We start from the raw sequence: 26,159 nt of genomic DNA, 5'->3' as shown, positions 1-26,159 counted from the left end.
AAACAATTTATATTAGTTGAATTTAAACAAACAAATAAAATTTAGTAATGTTCCACTTAATTTGTTTGTTTAAATTCAGCCAAAATAAATTGTTTGCAACCACTTAACTTAAAATATTTACTAAAAAAAAATAGTAAATCATCACTTTGGATTTATAAGGTTCTATCTGCGTTCTGAATGATTTTGAGATATTGAGCTTCAAAGTTTTTGCATTGCATACAGCAAACAGTATGTGTGTAACATTTGTTTTTTTAATAAAATGCCTTAAAATGTAAACGACTAATTAAAAAAACATCCCATAATGTAAATAAGTTGTCATTTAATAAGAATATGTTAATAACTAAATTTTGACAAAAAATGTCAGCCAGAACCTTATAATTCTAAGGGGACAAAATCCAATGAATCAAATCAGATTCTTTGGAAAATTTTATTTTATTTTATTTTATTTTATTTAAATAAAAGTTCATTTAAAGACCAAAAGTTGCATTGCAACTACATGCCAACTACTTCTCATTTGAGTATTAGTAGACTCTCTGCTTAATATCTGTTGATACTGCTCCTTTAACAGACATTTAACTGACTATAAGAAACTTTGCAAGTACATGTCAGCGTACACTAACACTAACCCCAACCCTAACAGTCCACTTATAATCTAATGAGAATTAGTTGGCATGTAGATGCAGTGTAACTTAAATTTAACAAAATGCATTAAAGGGACCATCAAAATAATGCGATACCAAACTTTTTTGCAGCATTTTATTTAATGGGGTATATGCGGAAGTAATTTTAATTTTGCAGTAACCTGGGTCAAGCGCTTCCGGTAAACTGTATGTACTGTAGTTACAGAATCGGCGCATTTTCATTAAAAATCAACAATCTTCACTGCCTGGTTGATATATGATAAACAGTGGGTCTCAGATTGTACAGATTGTACAAGCACTGCATTAAATGACATTTGTCCTCGCCATGTCTTTAAAATATGAACATTTATTTTACTCCAGTATTTTCAATGGTGTTTCTGCACTCACCTGCTGCTCCTGATGAAACGTTTATAGGTATTGGAAAAAACAGTAGCTCTGCATATACCCTATTGTATTTAATCAATTTTATTTAGTAATGTTTATAAAACATGCATATGGTTGCTCTGACCTTAAGAAATATAAGATGGAGTGCGTCTTACTGTTATTTATAAACTTTTAACTGTAATTTACTAAATGTTACAGGTGGATAAAAACTGTACAGCTCACATCTGATATTGTATATTCACCTTTTGCAGAAAATACAACAGCACATCTCTCTGACATATTGTCAATATATTTCATGAAAACTTCAATAATATCAATCTCCAATCTGCAACTGAAGATTTATTAAGCATAATCATGACTTTGCAGATATTAAATTAGTTAGATATGTGATAGCCATTTGAACAAAGAACACTGAAACCTCTTAAATATGCAGTGTTGTGTATATATTTTATATATTTTTCCACAAATATATAATTAGACATTACTCATGGGTTACTTTACTAGTAGTGTTTGAGGTGTTTTTAATGAAATGTGTTCTATGAATGTTTTACACATTGTATAAAAGCAATTAGTTGACGAAAAAATGATTCATTGGATTTACTTGGATTTTTTTTTTTTTTTTTTTTTTTTTTTTTTTTTGAGGTAAATGGTTGCAAGCAATTTATATGGGCTGATATTAAACAAACAAGTTAAATTTAGTAATGTTCAACTTAATTTGTTTGTTTAAATTCAGCCCATATGCATTGTTTGCAACCAATTGCCTTAAAAACTGTACATTACGATGACTAAAACATTATTTTGATTCAACTCAAGAATGTTTTCCATTGTGTGTGCAGGATGGTGACAATGCTGATCCAGTTCTCCGTCCTCATCCTGCTGCACTGCTGCCTTGTTGTTGTGACTACGGCTGAGGACTACAAGTGTTTGCCGCTGGTTTTGCGTAAAGCGTGCTGCTGGGTGAACGAAACCTATGCCGCGCGGAATGTCGTAATTTTCCTGTCCATCCTCATCAACTTCCTGGCTGCCATGATCAACATAGTGAGCAAACTTTTAACTTTTTTCACTTTTCTGTACTCTTGCACGTCATCAGTAGTGTTACTGTACTCTTGCATTAGTAGTGTTGGGGAAAGTTACTATTGAATGTAATGCATTACAGTTTTGAGTGACCCCAAAAAATAAATTTTCTGTTACCTAGTTACTTTTTATGATAAGTAATGCATTACATTACATTTGAGTTACTTTTGGGTTACTCAACATAACGAGCAAACTTTTAAAAAATATTTTGGTTTACTCAAAATAGTGAGCAAACCTTTTATTTTTATATTTTGGGTTATAATTTGGAATACTCAATATAGTGAGCAAACTTTTTATTTTTATATTTTTTGTTATACTGTACTCTTTCATTAGTAGTGTTGGGGAAGTTACTTTAAAAGTAATGCATTCAAATATTGAGTTACTTAGTTACGTTACTTTTTATGGTAAATAATGTGTACCATTACTGTTGAGCTACTTTAGCGTTTCTTTTTCTTACCAGGCTTGATCTCTTTCAGAACTTGCTGGAGTTTTTTTCTTCTTTTTTGCCTACGTTCATTTTAATTCAGCAATTTATTTTAAAAAGCTAATTAATTAAACTAAATTAACTTGTATTACATCTTTAAAAAAGTAACTAAGATATTATTACCAATTTTTAAAGTAATGTGTTACTTTACTCATTATTTAGAAAAGTAATATTATTATATACAGTTATATTAATTCTAAAGTAATATTCTTTGTTAATAATATTAATATATACAGTATAAAGTGTTAAAGTCTGTAACTTGCCTGGTAACTTCTGTATGTAAGCAGAATTTATTTCAACTTTACAGAGCCAATATTACAGAGTTCCCATGTGTATTTTGTGTAAAAGGTCTGTTCCAGACATTGAAAGTCAGGGAGTATTGTTTGTTTGGTCACTCTTTATTTTAATGGTCCGTTTGGTATCGCTTTATTTTGATGGCCCCTTTAATGCATTTTGTTGAATTTAAGTTATACTGCATCTACATGCCAACTAATTCTCAGTAGATTCTAAGTAGACTGTTAGGCTTGGGGTTAGGGCTAGTGTAAATTGACATGTACTTGCAAAGTTTCTTATAGTCAGTCGGTTACAATCAAGTGTTACCGTTTGATTTTATGTTTTTGTTTTGTTTTTCGTCATTTTTTTGTGTCTAATATTACTAATGTCGTTTTTTTAATAATGTGTGGTTATTTTATTGTCCATGTTTTGCTTGTTGTTATGGTTAGTTCCATTTTCTTTCTTAACACTTGTTAACCAGCAATCATCTTGGTGAACTAGTGTCTGTTTTTCTGTTCATTTTATTCATGGAAATTCAGCTTTTTAGTCAATGAATGTAAGGGGAAAATCAGATCATTTGACATTTGGTTTAGTGTGACACCCTGATATTGTTATATAAACACTTTACACAGCAGATACTCTGGATCTTTAAATGTGTATTCATGTATATGCCAAAAACATGTTTTAAATTGTGTTTTATATATATATATATATATATATATATATATATATATATATATATATATATATATATATATATATATACAGGTGCATCTCAGATAACGCATAGATTGATATATTTCAAGTGTTTCTTACTTTTAAGTTTGATGATTATTACTTACAGCTAAAGAAATTCTAAAATTATGTATCTCAGAAATAAACAAATAAATGTAATAAATACATATAATATATGAGTTAGTGAAATTAGTCAGCTTCTCAATGACATTCTGATTTATTGAAATGCACCTACATATTCAGAAGATTTACCTTCTGAAAGAAATCAATTTTTGGTGAAATAAACATTGTGATTTTATGATATAAATATATCAATCATAAAATATATAATAGAAAAAATATATTAGTCACATATGTATAATTCTTTTTCAATAACTTTCCCAGTGTTTACATGTTGACCACTATTGCTTCCACTTGTCTTGTTGTTGGTAAAAGAATCCAGTTTAAATATTATTATGTTGCCATGCATAGATATTGCAGCATTTAAAACAGTCATGTGTCTAATGTTTTAATTATAAGTAATTTAATAATATATTATAGTATTTTAATATCAGCCATTAATCTAATATCATAACCCAACAGTCAGAAAGTTAGTGCCCATGCAGTTATATTACTCTTTATACATATACACTGTGTACATCTCTTCTCAAACACTTGCCCTGTCTGTCTCTCTCTCTCTCTCCTGTATTGCAGCTTTGGTGTGATTTCGATAAATCGGGCTCATTCAGGAACCAGACGTTTAATGCATCCGCCTCAATCCCAGATATCTGCTTCTACCCAGAGGTCTTTTCATCCACCGCCTCCCACACAAACACACACATCCACAGCTTCTTCTTGCCAATCTTGGCCTGTTAAAAGGCCTGACAGAATTCCAGCATTTGTGTAAACTGTTTGTAATCACTTGATTCAGTGCGCGTGGAGTGATGGGTGTTAATGGAGAGGTCGTCTGGCTGTTTGTTGACAGTATTTCGTATTTACCGGAGTGCTGGCGATGGTGACCTGTGCGGTTTTTCTCCGACTGAATTCAGTTTTGAAGTTGGCGATCCTTCTGATTATGATTGCCATCTACGCCGTCCTGACTGAGGCCTTTTACACACCGCTGTTCATCCGCTACGACACGCTGACTCTCAATCAGAGGTACGTACACTGTAAAAAAATGCACACACAACACAACACAAATCGATTATGGTAACATGACGAATTTAAATGGATTGAACATGAAAAAAATTAAGTAATCCCCCCAAAAATCTCAAGAATTTTGCTGTTTCAGCTCGTTTTAAATAGAGAGTTTGAACAAGCAGCAAACATCGTTTTGGAGTTTACACACACTCCTATATCAGGTATGTAATGATGCAGGCTTGGCAACAGAGATGGAGTTCCACGTGCAGCTTTATTTAGTCAATTATCAGGTAGGCAGGGGTCAAAACAGGAGCAAAACATTAATAGCAAAGGCAATCCAAAAGGAGTAGTCCAAGAAACAGGCAAAGGTCGGGGCTGCCATTAAACTATCACAATCCAAAAAGAGTCCAAGAATCAAATAACCAGACAAAGCAAAACATGGAAACAAGGAACATGGAACAATACTGAGCAAAGACTGAATGTGTCTGTGGTGCTTAAATAGTCCAAGTAATCAGTGAGGATGATCTGAATGTGTGTGCGTGAAATCAAGGGGTGATCTAGAGCTGGTGTGTTAGTGCAGGGCATGATGGGATTTGTAGTTCGGTAAAGTGGCAGATGTGTAGTTCACCAGCAATCTGCAAACGCTAGATTGCTGGTGATCATAACAAGGTTATAAAGAGCTTAATTATACATCACAGTTTAACACTACAGATGTATTCGTGATGACTCTCAACCAGAGGTATGTACACTGTAAAAATGCAGGGTTCCACACACAACACAACACAAATAGATTAAGGTAACATAACAAATTTAAGTGGATTGAACATAAAACAATTAAGTTATCCCCAAAAAAAATCTCAATAATTGTGCTGTTTTAGCTAATTTTAAATAGATAGTTTGAACAAGCAGCAAACATCTGTTTGGAGTTTACACACACTCCTATATCAGGTGTGTAATGATGCAGGCTTGGCAACAGAGATAGAGTTCCACGTGCAGCTTTATTTAGTCAATTATCAGGTAGGCAGGGGTCAAAACAGGAGCAAAACATTGATAGCAAAGGCAATCCAAAAAGAGTAGTCCAAGAAACAGGCAAAGGTCAGGGCAGTCATTAAACTATCCAAAAACAGTCCAAGAATCAAATAACCAGACAGCGCAAAACATAGAAACAAGGAACATTAAACAATACTGAACAAAGAATAAATGGGTCTGTGGTGCTTAAATAGTCCAAGTTATCAGTGAGGATGATATGCAGCCTTGTGTGTGAAATCAAGGGGGGATTTAGAACTAGTGTGTGAGTGCTGGGCATGATGGGATTTGTAGTTCGGTAAAGCGGCAGATGTGTAGCAATCTAGCATTTGCAGATTGCTGGTGATCATAACAAGGTTATAAAGAGTTTAATTATACATCACAGTTCAACACTATAGATGTATTTGTGATGACTCTCAATCAGAGGTATGTACATTGTAAAAAAAATCACATTTAACGCAACACAAGATTAGGTTAACTTGATTAAGTTAACATAACAAATTAAAGATGCTTAAATCTCAAAAAAACTCTCGAGAATTGTATCACAGCTCATTTTAATTAAGTAGTTTGAAGGAGCAGCACAAATAATTTTTTGAGTGTATACACACTCCTACATCGAGTTATAAAGAGCCTAATTATACATCACACTTTAACACTATAGACGTATTCGTGATGACTCAAGCAGGTTGGTTAGATGACGCAGATCGAGCAGCTATAAGAGCAATAAATGTCATGCTATTTTTCAAGCAGCAGTCTGTGAAGGATTTAATAGATTGTGCGAGGTTTATTATTGACGTCACACAGGCACAAACTGTCTTCTGAGTGTGGTTGATGTGGCCTGGTGGTCAAAAATATGTGCTGTTTAGTGACGTGTGCAGAGTCGGGGAAAGCAGAGTCTCAGAAACCAAACATGTCCTGATTTCTGCATGTGGGGCACAGATGAATAGGGGCTTGTTTTCAAGCATTAAAAAACAATCAAAGTGAAATACTTTGTTTTCACATTAGAATGTGTTCTGATTCATTATATCTTTTAGAATAACGACTAACATATAATTTCATCATGTCTATTAAAATATCATTGGGCGTAAGAATAGTGTCTGTATACTTTGCAACGCACTTGATCTTTGAAAGCACTAGGTTTTATTTTTAAACTATTTAAATATAATAACATTATATAAATACCTATATTTACTGTATATATAAATTTTTTTTTGCACAGATAACCACAGATTTTAGTTATTTGAGTATGAAATTGTCAAAGTAGTAATTTGCAAAAAGTTGTAATTTCCTTCTATCATATTTTTATTGGACTCTGCAATATTAAAACATGAAATCTGACAATTGGAATGTAAAAATGGAGTTATCTGATTTTGCAAATAAACTCATCATATGGTCACCCTTTATTTTAAACTAAAGCACTATTAATAAGCCATTAGCTTTGACTTTAACCTAAATAAACTCCTAATTTGCTGCTTTTTAATAGTTATAAGACCAGGGAGATATATATGATACTGATTTACATTTGTTTGATGAGTATCATTTGACAAAAAGTATGATTTAACAAAACATACGATTTCTTTGGCTGAGGCCCTGTCTGTAGCTTGAATCAAAAGTTTGTAGATCCAGCTATGGGTGCTGAGGATGAATGCAAGGGGGAGCTAACCTCTCTGGACTGGGCCAACCTGGTGGTGGTGGGGAGGATGGTGGATGAACGTCCACATCAGTATCTGCAACCAAATGAATGAAATGAATGGACAGCTTTTATATTCCTTGAGTCTCGTGACTATTGGTTGAAACTGATTGTGATGAGTGACGTTGAACTAGCTCTAAGACAACACTTCCTGGTTGAACTAGCGCTAAAGCTGAGTTTATCAAGGCAGTAGTTTTTGGTTTAGGTATTATGTAGGGATGTATTAGGGGTGTATAATAAAATCATGCAGAATATGAACTTAATAAGTATCAATAAACAGCCAAATAGGCAGGTAATAAGTCACTAGATAATAGTGAGAATTAGTATGTAAAAAAATATATAGTCATTTTTACAGACATAACATTAAGTAAAAATCTTATAGTTTTAATTTTTTTAGTTTTTTGAACTAGGCAGAAATAATTATGTATTTTAAATAATATGTATTATTATAAAAAAATTATAAATGAGTATAAAAATGAATAATATATATATATATATATATATATATATATATATATATATATATATATATATATATATATATATATATATATATATATATATATATTATATTTTTGGACAGAGCTGTTTTGGACAGAGCTGTATGTAAGTATAGTGCATTCACAGTAATATTGGAGTGAAATAAACACAAAAAGTCTCTTTTTTTTTATTTTCTGAGGTTAAAATAGGATCCAAATCTGTGCCATTTTGAGGCCCACCGCAACTGGATGTAGGAGTACGGTTTCCCTGCCCCTGAATTGATCGACAGACATGTATTAACATGTCTCCATAGTAATGTGTATAATCACATCAACAAGACTGGATGTCGCAAAGCAACTGGATTTAAAAGATCTGTTCAGCTCTCTGTGATCATCTGCACCTCAATAATGAGTTTTACAAGTTTAAAATGTTTTTAAAACTATGCATGTTTGTAATAAAGACAGTAAAATCGCTACATAATTCATCACCACAGCCACATAGCGTCAGTACAATTATAAAAGAAGACGCTTAAATGTTGGTTTGTGGACATTAAATCAGGTTTATTTTATACATTAACATAACAGATATCCATACAGCAGTGTATGTTTACTTGTATCCTGTCACGTTTACCATGCAAAAACAGTGCAAAGCTAAAGGTGTGTGTGTGCACTTTATAACAACCTTGTGTGCGACTCATCATTGCAGAAAGGCTTGAATTAACTCCACAACAAATATATCAAACAGTTGGGAAAGCTTTTACTGTAGTAAGGGAAAAGGGTTCTTGTCTGTCACTGTGCTGTTTATCTACGTGAAGGCTACAAGCATCACAGCAATACAGAGCAATCTGTACAATGCCTTGCAGCTCAAAATTCTCAGATTTCAATAGGTATAATAAATAATCTGATGGGTATTTTCACCTGAAGCTTTACAGACACATTTTGGAGACACAAAAGACTTATATTAAATCTTGAAAAAGGTGTAAAATAGGTGCCTTTTAAATTAATATTAATTTTGTAAACTCAAAACATATTAGCTACAAGCACAACGTAAACAATACAATGTTCAGTTTTGCTCTGTACACTCATTATGCACTTTACTGAAGTTAATCTATAGTCACTATAATAGGAACCCTGTAAAATTACTACTACTGCTCTAATAATTAAAGATAAAGCTGTCTACCAGATTACCTTTTACAATCTCTAAATAAGAACTAACTAGACATCATATTCCACATTCTTCAGAATAAACCAATGGTTGTTTACCAAGAGATAAATGAGAAGTGTTTAACAACCAGTGTACACAGAGATTACATCGTCAAGGTTCACTTGATGACATTCACAACAGATGTTTTTCTTAACTAACTGCACTCTGGACATTATAAATGTGATAAATGTGCTCTGGAGCTCATGAGACTTTCTGTCTCGTTTCTCTGGTTACAGCAAGAGCTTCCTGGGGACCAAGGAGACGTCTCTACTTCTTATGGCTATGTTCCTCCTAGCTGTGTTTTACCATGGCCAGCAGGTAACACGCTAACACAAACACACACTTTGAATGTGATAATACCCCCTTAAGTTTAATTTTGAAGTGTTTTGAATTACAAGGACATCAGGCATGTCCTCGTAAACCACCATAATAGAGTATAAAGATGTCACACCCATGTCATTATAGAAAAACTATCCTTGTAAACCACCAAAACAAGAACACAAACACACTCACTCACACACACAGACCCATGCACATACACAATTACTAACACACTGAAAAAAATGATTTATTTGGTTCAATAAAAGCGGAACAGTGGGTAGTGCTGTCGCCTCACAGCAAGAAGGTCACTGGTTCAAGCCTCAGCTGGGTCAGTTTGCATGTTCTCCCCGTGTTCACTTGGGTTTCCTTGGGGTTCACTTGGGACTCTGACGATGAGGGTTTACTCTTGATATGCAGCTGGTTTTTCTTTGTTTTGTGTATATGATGGGCTGCAGCAGTCTGAAAACACACTGAAATACTTTAAATAAAATATGCAACAAAATAGAACCACTGTTATATTGTAAAATGTAAAATGAGTAATAAAAATGTCAAAATTTTGTATATTTATTTAATGTTATTATTTAATTATATTCAAATTCAAACTTATTAACTAGATTTGGGATTGAAAATCTATTTTAAACCTGGAATGTTTAGGTTTGGGGGAAAATAAAGAGATATTATACTGTAAAATGAATAAGAAAAGTTATTTATTCATTCAGGGTGACACGGTGGCGCAGTGGGTAACGATGTCACCTTACAGCAAGAAGGTCGCTGGTTCGAGCTCCGGCTGGGTCAATTAGCATTCCTGTGTGGAGTTTGCATGTTCTCCCCGTGTTCACGTGGGTGTCCTCCAGGTGCTCCAGTTTCCCCCACAATCCAAAGACATGCGCTGTAGGTGAATTGAATAAACTAAATTGCCCATAGTGTATTCGTTGTTGTGAATGCAAGAGTGGTTTCCCAGTGCTTAGTTGTGGCTGGAAGGACATCCACTGTGTAAAAACATGTTCTGGATAAGTTGGCAGGTCATTCCGCTGTGGTGACCCCTAATTAATTCCTTAAAGGAAGCAAACCGAAAAGAAAATGAATGAATGAATGAATTTAAGCAAGAAGGTCGCTGGTTTGAGCCGTGGCTGGGTCAGTTGGCATTTCTGTATGGAGTTTGCATGTTCCTCCCGTGTTGGCCTGGGTTTCCTCTGGGTGCTTCGATTTCCCCCACAGTCCAAAGATATGCGCTATAGGTGAATTGGGTAAGCTAAATTGTCTTTAGTGTATGTGTGTGAATGAGAGTGTATGGGTGTTTCCCAGTGATGGGTTGCAGCTGGAAGGGCATCCGCTGCGTAAAACATATGCTGGATAAGTTGGCAGTTTATTCCACTGTGGCGACCGCTAATAAATAAAGGGACTAAGCTGAAAAGAAAAGGAATGAATGATAGAATGGTTTACTAAATTATTTTAAGGGAAGTTGTTGCAAACAAGTTAAACAAACAACTTAAGTTGAACATTACTCGATTTCATTTGTTTGTCTAAATTCATCTCATATATATTGTTCGCAACCACTTACCTTAAAAAAAAATTGTAAATCCATTGAATATTTTTTGTTCAGTGCAAGCATAAACACATACACACACACACACACACAAGCACAGTCACACACAATCACACACACACATACACACATGCTGAGCTGATGGCAGATCAGGGGCCATTGCTTCCTATTTTATAATGTCAGGTTTCTAAGAAACCGAGGCAAGTTATTGGCTGCTTCATAAGGTCTCACAGTCGATATATAAAAGCCCTGCTCTCTCTGACGCACTGTGTGTGTGGAGCTTTTTAAGTTCACTCTACTGATTGTTGTCTTTGATGCCGTAGATCAGGGGAAAGACTCTGAGAAAGCTGTGTGTGTGTTTGTGTGTGACTGTGTGTGTTTCGCCTTGTATTCCTTACATACACTGTGGGGACCGAATGTCCCCACAAATATATGAATACCAGTAATTTAGTGACAGTCAACATGAGCATAAGTAGAGGATACATGACCCTGTCTCAGTGCCAGCCAAATGTATTCTCTGTGCTGTAGACCTACTCAGGGAAATTTGTTTACAATAAAGGCACCTTTTCCCAGTGCTGGGTTGCTGCTGGAAGGGCATCTGCTGCATAAAACATATGCCAGAATAGTTGGCGGTTCATTCCGCTGTGGCAACCCCTGATAAATAAGGGACTGAGCTGAAGAAAACTGAATGAATGAATGAATGAATGAATGATGAAGATTGAAACTAAAAGCAATGCTGTGCCAACTATACTGGATCCAAACAGAGTGTCGCACCACACAAGTGTGAGTAACTGGTTTTAATATGTTCGCTTTTGCTCATTTGTTATTATGGATCATTTCATATGTGCTTATTATTTATGAGTATATCCTAAATCACAGCAGAGTCCATCTGTGAAGGAGATCAGCTGTCAGACACATGCTGAAGTTTACATTAGGGTTTCACTTTTGAAAGTGTTTAAATATGCAGACTGTTAGCCAATCACAACACGTTTACATCTGATACCTAATTGACACATACTTCATCTGCAGTGTGTGTGCGGTGGAGATGCAGGAATTTGTGTTTTCACACAGCACACGTTTGCAGTGTGCCTATTTTCACCAATTTATTTTGTGGTTTTTATGTAATAATTCAAATTTAGGGCGGCACAGTGGCTCAGTGGTTAGCAATGTTGCCTCAAAGCAACAAGGTCGTGGGTTGAGTCCCAGCTGGGCCAGTTGGCATTTCTGTGTGGAGTTTGCATTCTCCCTGTGTGCGCTTGGGTTTCCTCCGGGTGCTCCGGTTTCTCCTACTGTCCAAAGACGTGGTGTAAGAGAATTGGATGGAATAAATTGGCCATAGTGTATGTCTGTGTGTGTGAATGAGAGAGTATAGGGGTGTTTCACAGTACTGGGTTGCAGCTGTAAGGGTATCCGCTGCATAAAACATATGTTGGAATAGTTGGCGGTTCATTCCGCTGTGGTGACCCCTGATAAATAAGGGACTAAGCCAAAGCAAAATGAATGAATAATTGAATTGAAATTGAAATACATGTCATCATTGTACTTCAAAAACAAACATTTTAAAAGTTGTTAATGACACCAGCAGCTGGGAAATCTGCTTCCGCTGCCTTTTCTTTGGCGTTCACATTTTTGTTCATCATGCAAGACAATCTGTGGGTCATAAAGAATTCTGTGTTTCCATTAGACGAGTATCATCCTTATCAACTAGTTTTTGAGTTAAAACTCTTTCACATGTGTAAGCAGAGCGCTTTTTTTTTCATTGGTTGTTTGTTTTGTTTTTGTTTGTTTTTTGCTATCCATTTTAACAGATTAGAGCTTTCATATCACACACAGAAGTGGCGCAGTAGTGTAGAGCAGGAGTTTTGTGATGTCATTTCAGCACTGGGTCTATTTTTGCAGAGATGCAGACTATTGCTATTTAATAACGATTGAAAGACAAAGATATTATTAATTGTATACAATTTTTTTTATTATTTATACAATGATGATCATGTTATTTTGCGTTTGATTGTTCAATTTCTGTACATGAATATTGTAATGCTCCCTAGAAAACCATAAAGCACGTATTATTTAACTTTTATTTTTGCCTCACCGTATTAATATATGCTCATAGTTTATTTTAATTTATGCAAATGCACTTCTTAGAAAAAGACTTGATCATCCCAGTTCATATAGCAATATATATATCACAGCAAAGCAAAATATCGCGGCCATCACAGGGGCGCAGTGGGTAGCATGATCACACAGCAGGAAGGTCGCTGGTTCGAGCCTCGGCTGGGTCAGTTGGCATATCTGTGTGGAGTTTGCATGTTCTGCCCGCATTCATGTGGGTTTCCTCCGGGTGCTCCGGTTTCCCCCACAAGTCCAAAAACATGCACCATAGGTGAATTGAGTAAGCTAAATTGTGCGTAGAGTATGAGTGTGAATGAGAGTGTATGGATATTTCCCTGTGGTGGGTTGCAGCTGGAAGGTAGTGGTTCATTCCGCTGTGGCGAACCCAGATTAATAAAGGGAATATGCAAAAAAAAAATGAATGAATGAATGAACAAAATATCCCAATGTCAGATTGTTCCAATATCATGCAGCCTACTGCTTAAGCTCTATTTCATTGACAGTGCATTGATAAGGACCAAAACCACACTGGATGACAGTAAAAAGTGGCAATTTTACCAAATAAGTGCATTGATAATATCAACTTTTTTTTATATTCAAATGAACTTAAATGATTTAATAGTACATTTATTCAAAAACAACTTTTTTTCTCTAAAACTCTAAAACCAAAGGTAAAATAGTTGATGGTATCAAGTTTGCTTAAGTTGCACACTAATTGCCACTAACAACCTAATAGTGAAAGCTGTAAGCTGTTAACATGGGCACAACAAAAATAATACAGACCACAAACTCACTGCATATGGAGTATGTGTCTAAAAAAGTCTAAAATCACACATATTCATATTCACAGAAAATAGCCAGCTCATTTTAAATCAAGATTTTCCTAAATGATAAAATAAAATTTAAAAAAAAGTGGTCCTCAGAGGATATATGAAATAAATTGAAAAGGCAGATATGACCTCTTTAAGTCTCTAAATGTCTTTGTGCTTGCGCCATGTGTTGTGTCCAGCTATAAACTGCTAGCCCATATTTACCCCCTCCCCTCGTGTCCATGGCAACAGAGTGTCATTTAGGCAGGTGGTGCCACTGGCACTGCTTGGCCTATGGATTGGGGCTTGGCATGCGTTTCTTGGACAGTGATTTGATCATTTCTTATTTATATGCTCATCTTAGTGTGTGTGTGTGTGTGTGTGTGTGTGTGTGTGTGTGTGTGTGTGTGTGTGTGTGTGTGTGTGTGTGTGTGTGTGTGTGGATAATTGAACAAGCACTCTGACGTTGAGGGTTTACTCTTGATATGCAGCTGGTTTTTCTTTGTTTTTGTGTATATGATGGGCTGCAGCAGTCTGAAAACACACTGAAATGAGTAAAAAAATGTCAAAATTTTGTATATTTATTTAATGTTATTATTTCATTATTTTCAAATTCACACATATAACCTAGATTTGGGATTGAAAATCTATTTTAAACCTGGAAGGTTTGGGGGAAAATAAAGAGATATTATAGTATAAAATGAATAAGAAAAAATATTTATTCATTCAGGGTGACACGGTGGCGCAGTGGGTAGCGATGTCACCTTACAGCAAGAAGGTCACTGGTTCGAGCACCGGCTGGGTCAATTAGCATTCATGTGTGGAGTTTGCATGTTCTCCCCATGTTCGTGTGGGTTTTCTCCAGGTGCTCCTGTTTCCCCCACAATCCAAAGACATGCGCTATAGGTGAATTGAATTACTAAATTGGCCATTGTGTATGTGTTGGTGTGAATGCAAGAGTGGTTTCCCAGTGATGTATAGCGGCTGAAAGGGCATCTGCTGTCTAAAAACATGCTGGATAAGTTGGTGGTTCATTCCGCTGTGGCGACCCCTGATTAATAAAGGAACCAAGCCGAAAAGAAAATGAATGAATGAATTTAAGCAAGAAGGTCGCTGGTTTGAGCCATGGCTGGGTCAGTTGGCATTTCTGTATGGAGTTTGCATGTTCTTCCCGTGTTGGCGTGGGTTTTCTCCGGGTGCTCCTGTTTCCCCCACAGTCCAAAGACATGCGCTATAGGTGAGTAAGCTAAATTGGCCATAGTGTATGTGTGTGAATGTGAGAGTGTATGGGTGTTTCCCAGTGCTGGGTTGTGGCTGGAAGGGCATCCGCTGCGTAAAACATATGCAGAACATATTCATTTATTCCCTTTCCTGTTGCTTTCAGACTCTTGTGAAAATACAGCGTTCATAAGTTTAGGCTTGGATAAAGGAAGAAATATTAATAGCTGTCTAGACTGGTATTTAAACCATATATACAGTATATATACTCTGGCAAAAATGTGGGATGTGTGAAAATGGAAACTTCAAGCTTGGAAAATTATTGTACATTAAAAGTACAATATAAAATGAGTTTACAATGTTATCAGAATAAAAAATTTTTCTTATATTATATATATATACATATATAAATTTCTTTTCAAACACTATAAAATAAGGTAAATTTACTTGAGAAGATACACTGCTAAGAATGTTAGGACTTGTATTCATATATTTCATCATATTACTCTGGCAGTTCATTCACTTGTTAATTATTTATACTTAAAACAATTACAATTAATCATCATTATGATTAAAAGTGTTTTTTATGATTTTAAGTGCTCTTCTGTAAGAACTGAATGTAAGAACGTTTGATGGAAATAATAGGAGTTTTTGATTAAAGCAACTGTAAAAGTGAGTGTAAAGTGAATATAAAAGAAATGCAATCAGATTTTTCCTCTCATATCCTAAAAATGTGTGGGACTCCAATCAATGCCGTAAAAACCAAATACACTTGTATGAAAAGATAACAGTTCAATTCAATTCACCTTTATTTGTATAGCGCTTTTACAATGTAGATTGTGTCAAAGCAGCTTCACATAAAAGATCATAGTAAATTGAATCCGTGTCAGTTCAGTTTTCAGTGTTTAAGTTCAGTTCAGTTTAGCTCAGTTCAGTGTGGTTTAATAATCACTACTGAGAGTCCACACACTGAAGAGCAAATCCAACGATGCGCAGCTCTACAGATCCCGAACAACAGTAGCTGCTCAGGATACGGCCTGGTCCAGGATATGGAAACTTTGGGATCATCTCGTCGCTGGTCTTGGATCGAATCAGCAGCGCTGCATAGTCTGAGGGCCTCGGGATGAGTATCCCCGGGTGGAAATAACAAACAAAAGAAAACTAAGATTTGCTTTAAATATTGTAAGATCATTTATTTAAATATTTTCCTAGTGCTGTCAGACTCTTGTGAAAATATAGGACATATATATACGTTTTGGGTTTGGAAAAATGAAGATAAATTAATAGCTGACTGGACTAAAATGTGAAAATCAAGGGAATTAAACCTAATACATTTTAGGAATTTAAATAATTGTAAAAATATGATCATGCAAAATATTTCATTGTAAAATGAGCTACAGTAAAGTTAGTTTACAATATTTTAAGAATATATAATATTTTTAAAACTCATTCATTTTCTTTTGACTTAGTCTCTTATTTATTAGAAGTTGCCACAGCGGAAGGAACCACCAACTATTCAGGGATATGTTTTACGCAGTGGTGCCCTTCCAGCCGCAACCCAGTATTGGGAAACATCCATACACTCTTGCATTCACACACACTCGTACACTACGGCCAATTTAGTTCATCCAATTCACTACTAAAGCACACGGAGGAAAGCCACACCAATACTGGGAGAGCATGCAGACTCCACACGGAAATGCCAACTGGCCCAGCCGGAACATGAACCAGTGACCTTCTTGCTGTGAGGCAACAGTGCTAACCACTGAGCCACCGTGCTGCCAGATTTTTAACATTTAAATGAAAAAAATAATTCAAATAAAACAAACGCTCAAGGTCAGTGAGGAAAAAAAAGTGCAGACAGCAGTGTGATTTTAAAAGAAAATCTTTACTTTTAAATATTTATTTTATGCATTAGTTTGTCAGTTTAGTTCAATTGTTGTACAAATATCCAGAACAAAGTAGATCTTTTCTATGAGTGGAGACCTCTGTTAAGTCTATAAGCTCCGAAAGTGAAATCAACTGGCCCTTTGGGGTAAAAAAAAAAAATCAGCAAATGTTCCCCTTGAGTAACCTATAACTACAGTACAGGTATGTGTCTTGCTAAAGGCAATAAAGCATGACAGGGAAATAACTTTCGCATTATCTGCTGAATAAGAGCCCTGAGAGCCAATACATCACTGCCCAAGAGCTTAGCAGATCACTTTATCACCCATAAAACAATGCATTCATTTTTGGCCCCATTGAAACATCTGCTCAAACCTTCGGCTGCCGAAATTACTGTTCTGGCAGCAATAAAGTCCCTGACCGAGATTCCCAACAGGACCTCCCAAGACACTCCGAAAACTCTTTTGTGTTGAACCCCTTTTCATACAGTTTTCTTTTGTCAGAATTAATTTGGTTGATGTGCTCTGCTTTAATTGTCTGCTGTGCGTGTGTGCGTTTGCATGTGTGTGTGTTTTAGGGGTTAATGGAGGTCAGACTTGTTGATGTGCTTTTAATAATCATCCGGACAGTCGTACACCCCTGTCTGCCTCACTTGTATAATTACTCCTCATAAAATCATCTTTCACTCCATATTCAATCTGAGAGCACGCACTAATAAATACACACATGGATTTCACACACACACTCACACAGACACGCACAAACACTTACATCATGCCCCGACTGTTAGTAAATTAATTTCTCAATCTGGACGCCTTTGTGAAACAGTTTCAATTAAAGCTGGATATTAATGCATGCAGATGAGCGTGCGCTACTGCTTAATTAGGGAGGACCTTGCTGGAGCTCTTGGTTTGGATGTGAAGCCCGGATGAAGGGAGATATTAGAAACGCAGCACGGCTCATTTGCTGATAGATTTGAGATGTACTGCCAAGGGTCACGACACTGAAAAGACGTTCAGGATGCTTGTTGAGTACCGTGTAGGAAAGGTATAAAATGTGATGTGATCATCTACGCTTGTTGCTTAAAAGCTGTGATTATTTTTTCCAGCGCTTCCAGAAAAAAAGGTACAATAGCTGTAATTTGGACGGTGACCTTTTATGGTACTAAAGTGTATCATTTAGGTATTAATAGATATCTTTGTGGTGCTAATATACACTCACCGACCACTTTATTAGGCGCCACACATTGCTAGTACTGGGTTAGACCCATTTTAGCCTTCAGAACAGCCTCAACCCTTTGGAGCATAGATTCAACAAGGTACTGGAAATATTCCTTAGAGGTTTTGGTCCATATTGGCATGACAGCATCATACAGTTGAGCAGATTTGTCAGCTGCACATCCATGACCGTTCAGAGATGCTTTTCTGCTTTCCTCAGTTGTAATGAGTGGTTATTTTAGTTACTGTTACCTTTCTATCAGCTCAAACCAGTCTGGCCATTCTCCTCTGTAACCATAGCGTAACGTATTTCAGATTTGCAAAAATGCAGACAGCGCCCTCTAGTGGATTTGACATCTAAAATATGCAATGAAAGGTATGCGGAGCAACGTATTTTACCTATTTTGCAAAAACATGGTAAGGCACGTATTTCCAATGAACCTTTCAATGTTTGAACGCATTCAACCGCATAAGCATTTACATTTGGTTGAAAATAGACAAACGCGAAACAATTAGACCATTGGTCTCAAACTCAGTTTCTGCAGGGCCGCAACCCTGCATGTTTTCACTCCAACCCTGCTTTAACACACTTAAGCCTGGTTCACACTGTGCGATTTTTAACCTAAAATCCTAAACAGTTGTAGCATGTCAGACTGCACAAACATGTCTCCCATGTCACACTGTAAGATATCAGCTGTCATGATATCAGACTGAACGACAATTAAGATGCACCACACACAGGAGAAAATTCTCCCAGAGTTGACTGACATCAACAATTTGCGCCCACAGAACTGCTGCTCACTGGATATTTTCTTTTTCGGACCATTCTCTGTAAACCCTTGAGATGGTTGTGCGTGAAAATCCCAGTAGATCAACAGCAACAACAACCATGCCATGTTCAAAATCATTTAAATCACTTTTCTTCTCCATTCTGATGCACGGTTTGAACTGCAGTAGATCATCTTGACCATGTCTACATGTCTAAATGCATTGAGTTACTGGCATGTGATTGGCTGATTAGAAATTTGTGTTAACGAGCAGTTGGACAAGTGTACCTAATAACGTAGATGGTTAGTGTATATCATTAAGGACTAAAGGTCACAGGGTCACCAAACTTTTTTTAAAATGGTATAAAAAAATTCTTAAAAATATAAATAGTCCCTTTTCTTATTTATGTTTTTTTCTCAGAAAGCAGAAAACTTGATCTGACATCATCAAGTCAAAATTATTAAAAATGTTATAATTTTTTAAAATGTATTGTTTAGCATAGACTAGATTTTTCAACTCATTTTATTATGTATTAATAGCTAACTTCTATTGTCTTTGCCATGATGACAGTGCATTATATTTTACTAGCTATTTTTCAAGGTACTAGTAATCAGCTTAAAGTGAAATATAAAGCTTTCAAGAGTTCACACTGTGAGGCGAACGTGCTACCAACTGCGCCACCGCGTCACCTATATCAAAGATGTAGTTCACCCAAAAGTAATAACGCACTTGCTCCATACCTTTTAGATAGATAGATTTGTGCAAAAGTCTTAGGCTCCCAAAGCTGCTGGTGGCCTAAGATTTTTGCACAGCACTGAATATGAAAATAAAATTTAATTGTATTACTCTCGTTACTTTATTTTTATCAAATAAATGACATCATGAGCATCGACTTTTTCATGAAACAATCGATTGACCCCAGACTTCCGAAAGCTACTTTGTCCTTTTTAAGAGAGCAACGCAAAAGTTTAGTTTGGAGCTGGAAGAGTTCAACCTTCATCAAGCTGTCTGACATTTCATTTCAAAGCACTGAAACTTAATTCTTTTAATGTGAGGTTTTTATTGCTCTGATAGTCCCAGATGAACGATTATGATCGTATTTTGTGAGGCTGAAGGACAGCTGTGAGTGTGGACTGAGTGTTTCAGTTAAATGGAGTAAAGCAAATGCACAAATTGGGCAGAGGATGCGAGGACTCTTCTGGTTTTGGTTACCAGGAAGTAAAAATGACCCAGATGCAGACTGTCCCACATATCACTGAGTTCAAACAAGACAAAGACTTTGAAAGCAATTACTTATAAAAAAAAGACCAAGCAAGTGAAAAAGACACCTGAATTATGAGTCGATTTACACTTGGTTTTAAGTGTGTGTGTGTTAAAACACTGTAGAAGAAAACTCAATTTTGGCCTTCTTATCTTTTCATAAGGTGTGTTTTCGGTCTAGTGGAAAAAAGCTAAGATAAAAGTTTTTTATTTCTGCACATAATCAATTTAGGCTGCATTTACACTGCATGGTTCAAGTGACTCAATTCAGATTTTTTTCTCCCATGTGGCACAGATTGGATATGGCCTATGAATGTGTAAGCAGGAAAAAAATCACACGGATTCCGATTTACTCAAATCAGATTCAGGCCTTGTTCATATGTGGAAATTTATCTGATATGAATCAGATCTGTGTCCTTATGTTTGCAGTGTAAGCAGGTAGATTGGATTTTCACCTGTTAATGCGTGTCGCACATCATTAAAAACCATAGCGAATGATGTAGACTCTGACGCTTTCATTTCAGAACAGACTTTTGCAGAGTCCCAAACCTTAAGTCTCACACGAGGACTAAAAAAACTTTTATATTGTCATGTAGCACAAGTATTTAAGCGTGTTAGCGAGAGAGAGACCTAAAGAGCGCGTGCGCAACATCCACCATGTAATCAATATAAGTGAAGTTTATTTATAAACTAATTTCGAGAGGATCACATGTTTGTGATTGGTTGCAGCTGCCCCGCATTATCCAATTTATTATTCACCAATCAGACCATTTCTAGGCCACTATAAGTGCCCAGGGTTTCATACCACAGACATCTTCGTTTTGAATATTCCATCTTCCACCCCTACTCCTCCTCTCTCTAGATAGGTGGCACGGTGACTCAGTGGTTAGCACTGTTGCCTCACAGCAAGAACGTCTTTGGTTCTGGTCATTAACAAAACCAGCAGACGTTTCTGTGCAGAGTTTGCATGTTCTCCCCGTGCTCATATGGGTTTACCCCAGGTCCTCCGGTTTCCTCCCACTGTCCAAAAACAAGCAACTTAAGTTAATTGACTAATCCAAATCAGCACCATAGACGTGCTCTTAGCAAATAGCTATCTCTTAAGAGCAATCACTATCTGTTAATAAGCTACTATCAGGGGAGTTCTACCTGAGCTCAAACTCCCCACTCACATTGAAACGGGAGTGAGCCCCAGGCTCGAGGATCTTTTGAGCTCAGGGCTCTCTCCCGGGACAGCATGCCAAACAAGCTTTATAATCAATCATCAGCTAAGTGTGAACTCTTGAAACTAATGTAAAACTGTGGCATACATCACATGCATAAATCACGCCATGGACATTACTTTAAGATGCCTACTGGTTTAAAAATGCCTAGATTAAAAGAAGATAGCAAAAATGAGAACCTATAGTAAAACAACTTGTCAAAAATAATTTAAAAAACATAACCCTGTGGACACATTAAAAACAAAAAGAAAGGGCGCTCTTTTATTATCAGTTGTCAGTCAGCGCCTGCTCTTTTTTTCCTGGTCATTACGCATTTGCCGTGTGCTGTGTAAATACAGACAATCGGACATGAGTCACTTTTAAAAGATGATGTAAGCAGGTCAGCAAAAAAAATCAGATGCAGTCACAAAATCGGAATTGACTATCAATATCTGCAGTGTAAATGCAGCCTTATAACAACATTAGTTTTATTCTGCTTATCTTGTTCTGATGTTTTTTTTAATGTTTTTTTTTGCAAAGGGATATATTCATACATATTTAGCATGATTATATGAAGCAGAGATGCCCAAACTAGGGCCCACGGGCCAAAGTTGGCCCATTGTAACCTTTGATTTGGCCCACCATCCTATCTGAGAAGAGAGGGAGAACAATGGGGATGGTTTAGAGATTGTCATTTCAAATTTTGTTTTATTATTAATCTACAAAAAAACATACTGAAATTAAATGTTTCAATTTAAACGGTTTAAATGAATCACATTTTGTTTCAAATGTACATACTGTCATTGTTAAAATGTGTTCTAAAAAATTTTAAACTGTTTTTATCTTAGCCGAAATAAATAATAACTCATATATGGCAACATAAGTGTGTTATATAATACATACATTGATTTATTGTCCAGGATAAATCTTGCTTTATACACTATTGCTACAGTTTTTACTCATTTTAATATCACATTATTTATTTGCGGTTTCCAAGTAATTTAATGATCCAATACAACACCAAGAAACTTAATTGCATATACTCTTTCTACTTCATTATCAATTTTTAAAATCTAAATTATGACTAGTTTTTAATTTCCCAAATAACACAACCTTTGTTTTACTAATATTTAATTTAATTAAACACTAATACAGCAAATATGTAATGAAATATAATTAACATTTTAGACAACTTGTAATTCAAAATACATATGCAATTATTACTGTAATCAATCATATAGGGAAGTATGTTGATAACTATTAATTTTTTTTACCCTTTTTTTCCTGCAGTGTCTTAAATTTAAATCGTACAGTTCTTTAAATCCCAAATGTGTCGTGATTTAATTACTGAAAGCCCATACTGTACAGAGGTAGACAGAAGTGCATGTGATTTGAAGTGTAAACACTAATCTGTCCTGATACATCCTAGAGAGTGCTTTTTGCACTTTGTCAATATGCAGTAACACGGGCATAGTGAGTGTTGTGTGCATTCCCGAAATCTCAACACAAGTGCCCACAGGAGATGCATTTGAGATGCGTGTCCAGATATAAACAGCCAGGACCCTGCTTACACCTGCTGTGAAGATGAGTTTTTGTCAGGCTGATAACAAGTGGACTATTCTAAATACTGATGCGACTAAACCATGGCTGTCAAACTCTGGAGGGCCGCAGCCCTGCACAGTTTAATTCCAACCCTAATTAAACACATCTGATCAAACTAATTGAGTCCTTCAGGCTTGTTTGAAACCTACAGGTAAATGTGTTGAAGCAGGGTTGGGATCAAAACGTGCAGGGTTGCGGCCCTCCAGGAACTGAGTTTGACATAGATGGTCTAAACAAATGTAAATGCTTTTGTGGCTGAATGCATTCAAACGCTGGAAGATTCATTGGAAGTATGTGCCTAAGCCTATGTTTTGCAAAATAGGTCAAATACGTTGCTCCGGGTGTGTTACATTGCATGTTTTAGATGTCAAATCCACTAGAGGGCGCTGTCTACATTTTTGCAAATCTGAAATACAATACTGTGGGTACATTTTGTTGTGCGTTTCAGATACATGTTATCCTTCTACATAGGTTGTTGCTAGAAGGCATACAGCTGTGGCCAGAAGTTAACAAGAATTATTTATATTATTTATTAAATTACCCAATAATTTTATTTTAATAATGTCTAACCCCAACCTAATCCTAAACTCAACTTTCACAGTAATGTAAAAACAGTAATCATACATGCATGGTTATCATTTATATTATTAATTAAATTACCGATTTAACTGCATTTTATTAACATCTGCTACACCAACCCTCACAGTAGCATAAAAATAGTATACATTGTCACAAAAATTATTCTATATTAATGTGTGTATACAAAGCTGTATCCCTTCTAGACTTTACCTTGTGCATGGGAAGGCAGGGCTTGTCATATAGATCACCTAGCAAACCCACTAATGTAAATCCTTCCCTAAACTGAACAAATAGTGTCGAAAGCAAACGTAGAAGAAAAGTACACTGCAATCACACAATTTTACCTTAATTTTACACTGCTTTTATCTCTTTTGTGGAACAGTGCTTCATAAGACTCTAACCCAAGCTCTGAACTATATATAGTAAGCTAAAATAGACACTGTTAAAGGCCGGCTCACACTGTGCAATATTTTTTATAATCCTGAATGATTGTAGCATGTCAGACTGCAAGAACGTGGCTCCCATGTCACACTGTAAGATCTCAGCTGTCATTAAGTCAGACTGAATGACGAAGAAGACGCGCCAAACACGAAAGAAAACACCCCCGGAGTTTGACGTCATTCACCCATGACACTTTCACTATCCTGCATTCTGTAATGATTCCTCACAGCAAACGTAAACAATCTGTAGTGGCTATTTTGCACACAGCGTGTCTAAATAATAAAACCAGGAAGAAAAAAACTGTTATGATATTTCCCCGTGGTCATTTGAATTGTCGCATGAATCGCATCATCAAATTCAGAGCTCCTATTGGTTCTTGGATTGACGCTCATCGCAGCTGTCACACTGCAGGAAAGTGTCTGAAATCTTCTGACACTGCCAGAACTACATTGGAGGAAAAATCTGATCGCAACAGGCACTAAGCGGCTTTGTGTGAACATGTCAAACGATCAAAGACCACAGATTTTAGCCTAGGATTTCAGGATTCTTTTAGGATTTCCCAAATTTGTCTCCGATGACAGAATCGTGTCTGAAATCTCACAGTGTGAGCAGGGCTTAAGTTGTTTATTTGGTGTTGTACAAAGAACTGCACAAAAATAATGGTGTACTTGTTGATAACTTGTAAATATCATTAGTGTGAAAAGGAACAAAAGTTGTTTGCATCATACTGCCCCCTAGAGTTCATTTCACCTAGAAACTGCAGTCAAATGTATAATTAAATACATTTTTATTGTTTTTTATTGGATTTTATTGGTTGAAAAAAACATGATCGGTATGGGACGTGCTGTGAAAAAGCACACCAAAGCAGGGCATTCATACTGCACTGCACCAAAACACACGGAATACGATTAAAATCCACATCCTTGTCATTTCATTCCTGCTTGCTTGTACTGTGAGCCGCAGAACTTAAATTCTGACTTTCGGGAGTAAAAGTAATGTAGAGTGTAACAGAAAAATAATAAATCCAAACACAGTTGGTCACAAGAGATGCATTTAAACATATGTTAATGTCAGGTGGAGAAAGGAATGCATCTAGACTGACCGCTTTGTGATTGGATCACCTGAGATGGATGTTAGAACCGGGGTGTCAGCCTAACCAGACAAAATTGAATTTATATGTGCTGCACGTATCTAAAATGGATTATAACAACAGTGCAGTTTGTTGTAAGGTGGTGGCATATTGCTGTGGGGCTCCATATCAGCTTAAAACAACTGCAGCTGTGCATTTGTTCTGGAAATAATTGCACACCTTAAGAGTTGTTCATCAGTTGTGAATATGTCATCATAACTTACTGGACGGGATATTTCAGATTTTTTTTGTAGGTCTGACATAATTTGATCCTACATTTGCATTCTGCAACTACTCACAATAAACGCCAGTCTGTCAGAAATCGTGCTACAGAAAAACACTGCATGTCATGTGACTTAACCAAAGCACATCATTGGCTACACTTAAAGTCTTCTCTTTCCAACAAAAAAATTAAATGTTGGTCTTAAAGAAACAGTGTCAGGGAAATGAACATAAATATCATGTTGCCATATGACAACACCATGTGGTAGAGGGTTAAATAACCCCAAAGGCCCATACAATCCTTAATAATGTTACAAAAAGTCAAGAGTGATTAAGTGTCTTTTGTTGTTTGATTAACAGTCTCAATCACTTTAAGTTTGAATGCGATTCATTGGATTTGCAAAATTTTTTATTTGTTTGTAATAAATGTAATTTAATTGTTTAAATTCAGCCTATAAAAATAGTTTGCAACCACTTACCTTAAAAAATGTAACTAAAATGAATCCTTTTTTTCAGTGTGGCCAATGGCTATGCAGATGATGGTTAAACTTTTCAATTAAAATCAAATGCATCATAATTGGCATTGTTTGTACATATTATATCAACAATGATCTATTATAGCCCTAATACCAACAAAATCTCACAGCAATTTGTCACTTTTGAATTTATTGGCTAATTAGTATGAATTTGTACAATCTAATTCATACAATTTAGCACTAATTGTTCATCCCCTATTG

General features: G+C 35.9%; 1 protein-coding gene across 2 annotated transcripts in view; it reads left to right on the top strand.

The window, feature by feature from the left end:
* The window catches only part of adcy8 (adenylate cyclase 8 (brain)), a 116,257-nt gene that overhangs the window by 68,662 nt on the left and 21,436 nt on the right, over nt 1-26,159 (top strand). For both annotated transcript variants that reach the window (XM_056479906.1, XM_056479914.1), the window contains 4 exons: nt 1,862-2,063; nt 4,285-4,374; nt 4,556-4,728; nt 9,346-9,427. In XM_056479906.1, coding sequence (XP_056335881.1) covers nt 1,862-2,063; nt 4,285-4,374; nt 4,556-4,728; nt 9,346-9,427 — 547 coding nt within the window. The remainder of the gene's footprint in view (nt 1-1,861; nt 2,064-4,284; nt 4,375-4,555; nt 4,729-9,345; nt 9,428-26,159) is intronic.

The sequence above is a fragment of the Danio aesculapii genome, chromosome 2 (genome assembly GCF_903798145.1).
Source record: "Danio aesculapii chromosome 2, fDanAes4.1, whole genome shotgun sequence".
In the NCBI taxonomy this organism is placed as follows: Eukaryota; Metazoa; Chordata; class Actinopteri; order Cypriniformes; family Danionidae; genus Danio; species Danio aesculapii.
This window is presented reverse-complemented; position numbering and strand designations above follow the sequence as displayed.